The following is a 4,648-nucleotide window of genomic DNA, read 5'->3' as shown; positions in this document are numbered from 1 at the left end:
CAAAGGTAAGCGATTAATCGTACGTCAATGTAATTGTAGTCAATGCAATCAATCATAAATAAAATATTCTACGGTTTTTGCTAAGCTTTGTGTTACGAGCCCTTAGATGATTCAAATTATAACTGTTATATGATACAGGCGAACATATACATGTTTATCAAAGATGTATAGCTCCGATAGGAACATTAAAGATGATAATATATCCCCTCCTACGAGAGGTGAAATACATTTAAAACATTCACTAGAGTGACGCACTGGACAGATGCACTCAAATTGCAGGTGACACGTACCCTCCTGATAAGATCTACTTAATTCTCATGGGGTTATTGGAATTAAAAGAAGGGTGCTGGCTCCCGAGGATGTCAAGATTATGTTCACCCTCATATCGATCTGTCTTTCATTTCATTTTATATTTCCTTGGGGAAAAACTGGCAGGACCATATATGAATATGATATATGGGCGGCAAAATGTGAAGGCCTCAGGTCACATTCCGTTTATGTTTATTTCTGAAATTTAATGTGTAGAAGTTTACCTCCAGAGTTTGTTGGAGGTGGTGCCTCCAACATCAAAATCTCAAAAGAATAATGTCAGAAATAGACGTATTGGCCTACTTTATAGTTCGAAATATACTTCTGTCTGAAGGCTTTAATTGAAATATTATTATCGGAGCCTGCTGTAATTAGCTGAAACAAATGAATATTCTTTCCAGGAAAGTCGCATCCGGGCTCTATATCTGAATTGATTTTTAATACTTGCCCTTTCAAGAATATTCTCTATCGATTTATTTAAGACTGTTTGTTCAATTAAGCCCGACGAAAATAACGCCGCCATATTGCTCAAAATCATCATATGCGTGCAATTCTTCTACTACTTTTTACATTTGATATCCTGTTTTGCCACAAAAAAATCTTATTTTGTATCAGATTATCCAATCTAACAGATAAAGAAAGCGAAAAAAAAATTTCCGACAGAGGCCTAAATCGTCAAGTTTACTCGAGTGATAAGACGAATAGACTCTGATCAACTATACTATGCTATTTTGGCAGCGCACCAGCAAGGAAAATACTACGAGTAATTTCGCCAACCTTCTGAGTGGGGGAGACTTGATTTAATTTTCTTTGATTTTCTTTGTTTCTCAGGAGACTTACAAAATTTAACGATATAAACATTTCATTTGAAGAATCAAAATAAGAGCTTTCCTCCTCGAGCTCGGTCAATTAAGTGTTTGTACCTCTTGGCATTTGTCCATGTAAAATGTGTGTGGGTAATACTATCAAAGCAACGGTTAACTTGGTCAAAACTTTTATCATGCTTCTGGAGTGGCTTGCGGTGAAAACAAATTAATTAAAATCATCTTTTATTAAATTTGAAAAAAATACGATCAAGAATGCCTTATTTGTATGCATATTAATGATATAAGGACACGAGTATAACGGCTTGTGGACTGAAAATCTTATTTAGTGTAGAGTTGAACTCAAAGAAGTACTCCAGGCTGAAAATAATATTATTTGAATAGATGATTGAAAATTCAGAAAAACAAAACACTCACATTTTGATCACGATGGCGGTCTCCTGCGTTCATTTATTACATTATATATATATTTTTACATTTATAAAAGATTAATTTATACTCACATCCTTATTTGTATTTATTATGTAATGTGACCACATTGTTTATATTGTGAATTATCTTGTATTTTGTAATTATAAATAATTTTGTATTGTGTTTTTGAACGGAGAAATAAATGCAAACAAACAAACAAACATTTTGATCAAACTCGGGCAAGGAATAACGAAATTATGACATTTTGAAGATTTGCATTATTTCGATAAAACAGTTCTATGCATGAATCCTATTCAATGAACGGATGATGTCATATCCATACTTGCTAGGTTATATGTGTTATATTTTATTGTATTGTATGAAATTATTCTTATTTTGTCTCCCAAGAATTAAAAAATGGACTGACAACTAATAAAATGCATTAGACATTATTTTCCATCCTATTTTTTAATAAGGGAGATATATCTATGAAAATATGAAATATTAATGTCATGTAAAAGGAAAGTGGTGACATCATCAGCCCATTTAATGAATATTCAAGGCGATGTGCAAATAAATGTTTTTAAAACGTAAACCTGAACATTGAAAATTAATAGTTTTGTTATTAAAATTTTGTTATCATATTGAATTGATGAAATTTGCAGCATTTTGTTTAGATATTATTTCAGCCCGGAGTACCCTTTTAATGTGTCTGTATTTCATATCTTTCCACCATATTTCAGGTATACCATGTATACACATACTTGAAAATTGTATTAAAGGGGCATTTTTCTTTTTTGTCTCCGCCGTTCCATTCTGTTTTACAATGGTGGAGTGGATTAAAGCTTAAGTCAATTAATGAAATTATCAATAGCAATAACGATACTGAAAATAACGATAATGATAATAGTAACAGTAATAATAACAATGATAAAAATAATAGTGTACCGAAGTGATGACGTCACAAAACTTTTTTTTTGCATTTCAGAATGTTTGATACCATATTTTGGTAGAGCTTAATGAGATACCTCCACTACCTAAATTTAGTGTGAATCCGTCCGTGGGGGCCTTAGATATGATTCGCCCAAATTTTGGTAGTGGGGGTATTTCATCATGCTCTACCAAAATATAATGCTGAAATACGAAATTGAAAAATTGATTACGTCACACGTCGGTGGTCTATAATAATAACAATAATAATAAATATAAGCGTCAAGTCGTTATATATATTGATTCTTTTGGGGGGTCTTTTCTTACCTCTTTGAGATTTGGGGATATTTTCAATCTCAGATAAAATCCTTTGCGACAGCTCATTTTGACGCGTTACCTTGGCAACCAGTTCTTCCAACGCTGTGCAATTCGACTGAGAAGCCCCGCCCACCTGTCCACAAATGAAAATAGTAAATGTGGCGACAGTACAATATTTCAATTTATGGTTCTAAATGGATTTATACATAATGCTAAAAATATAATTTTTTTTCTCTCTATTCCTTTATTCTTTCAGTTATAAAATATTTGTAAGAAGCCAAATTGGAAATGGCAAAATCTAAAGAAGTTAATCAAATAAAAGATGATAAGAAATAAATATAAATTAGCCGATGCTTAGGCCTACATCATGCGATTATATATCACTTTCTATATTCCAATACATCATGAAAACGGTATGAATGAACGTCGTTTTCTTTTGGTCTTTTCTTTTTGTTTCCTTTTTCTTATCATATTTATACAAGGAGTTGTCAATTAGGCCTGTATAAGCCTACATAAAAGATTTAATTATATCATTAAAATTCTATACAATCAATTCGGAAACGGGTGGCTTGCAGATGTAGAGGGAAATTGTTGCTTTTTCTTAGATTTTTATTTATCAAACATTTTCACCATACTAATACGAATAATCAGAATACAGAAACTTAAAAAAAACATATAACAGCGAATATTCAGTCTACTCACTCACATGAATATTATTAACGGGAAGCCAGCCTGGTAGAAACTGCGGTGATGGCTGAGCGGTTTGGGCGCAAGCCCCTGGTTGTTGGGGTACAGGGTTCGAGTCCCGAGGGAAGGGTGGTGCTGGCGCCCCATTCCTGAACCCTTCACCCCCTCCTCCTCCTCCGTCTTCTCCTTCTTGTGTCCTTGTTGCATCGCTGATGATGCAGTCTTTCAAAAGAACCGCCAGGAAGGCACATTTAAACACATAGCACACATGTATATTCCAAAAGATTCTTGAGTTATGAGGAAACATGTTCTTCTCCATAAATTTCAGCATTGTTAATATTTTTGTTGCGTTTCAAATGCAGCTAATCATCTTTTACGACACCACAGAGTTCATTGCTATGTTTTATGACGGTAGAGATTACATTGGCAACAGCAGAAGTAAACAAAAAAAAGCGCGATTACTGATACCCTGCAAAAGAGAAGAAGATATTCAGATGCGCACTAACATCGATCATCTTCGATTTTTAGAAAATCATTCCAAAACACACTGCATGTATATCAATTGATATATGGTCGTATTTGATTATAATCCTTTTAAATAGTTGTTCCAAAATACTGGTGTAAATCCGTCAGAATATATCCTTATGATCCTAACTACTTTCGTTAAATTACCACAGCGAGTACATGTATAAAATCCTCGAAATAGTTTGCAGAGTCCACTTGCTCTACCATGTCTACAGGGAGATCTTTATGACGTTCTCAACTCTCATTGGCAATCCGCCTAATGAGTTGCGTATGGATCGTAAGAAAAAAAAGCCATACGCGAATGAAAATCAGTTCGAATACTTTTTCGGATTCGGATTCAATAGTTAGTTTTAGATTTTCAAAATTAAAACAAATGAAATGAGAAATATTCCGGATAGTGCTATACAATAAGTCACCAATTAGCAGAACATTTTGTGATGGTTTTGCAGTGAGGATTGTGTTGGTATTTCGCGTGTCATCATTATATTCGATTTATGCGCACATTTGTATATGTTCATCAATATTGCAATCATTTTGATACAGAGTCCCTTGGATGAGGAGTTTATTTCAAAGCGGAATCCCAACCAGACCAAAATTTGTTTTTATAGGGAAAAATAGACAAGTAGATAGGTGACTGAAAAAAT

The 4,648-nt window shown here is 33.6% G+C and overlaps 1 protein-coding gene across 1 annotated transcript; it reads right to left on the bottom strand.

The window, feature by feature from the left end:
* Positions 1–529: 529 nt before the first annotated feature.
* LOC121427949 lies at positions 530–4,076 on the bottom strand. Its single transcript, XM_041624526.1, has 3 exons — positions 3,499–4,076; positions 2,802–2,925; positions 530–573 (listed from the first exon to the last, which is right to left on the bottom strand). The coding sequence occupies exons 1-3, from the start codon at positions 3,808–3,810 to the stop codon at positions 530–532; spliced, it is 480 nt and encodes a 159-aa protein (XP_041480460.1). The 5' UTR covers positions 3,811–4,076.
* Between the last annotated feature and the right edge of the window lie 572 nt (positions 4,077–4,648).

This window comes from Lytechinus variegatus, chromosome 14, assembly GCF_018143015.1.
Source record: "Lytechinus variegatus isolate NC3 chromosome 14, Lvar_3.0, whole genome shotgun sequence".
Classification (NCBI taxonomy): domain Eukaryota; kingdom Metazoa; phylum Echinodermata; class Echinoidea; order Temnopleuroida; family Toxopneustidae; genus Lytechinus; species Lytechinus variegatus.
This window is presented reverse-complemented; position numbering and strand designations above follow the sequence as displayed.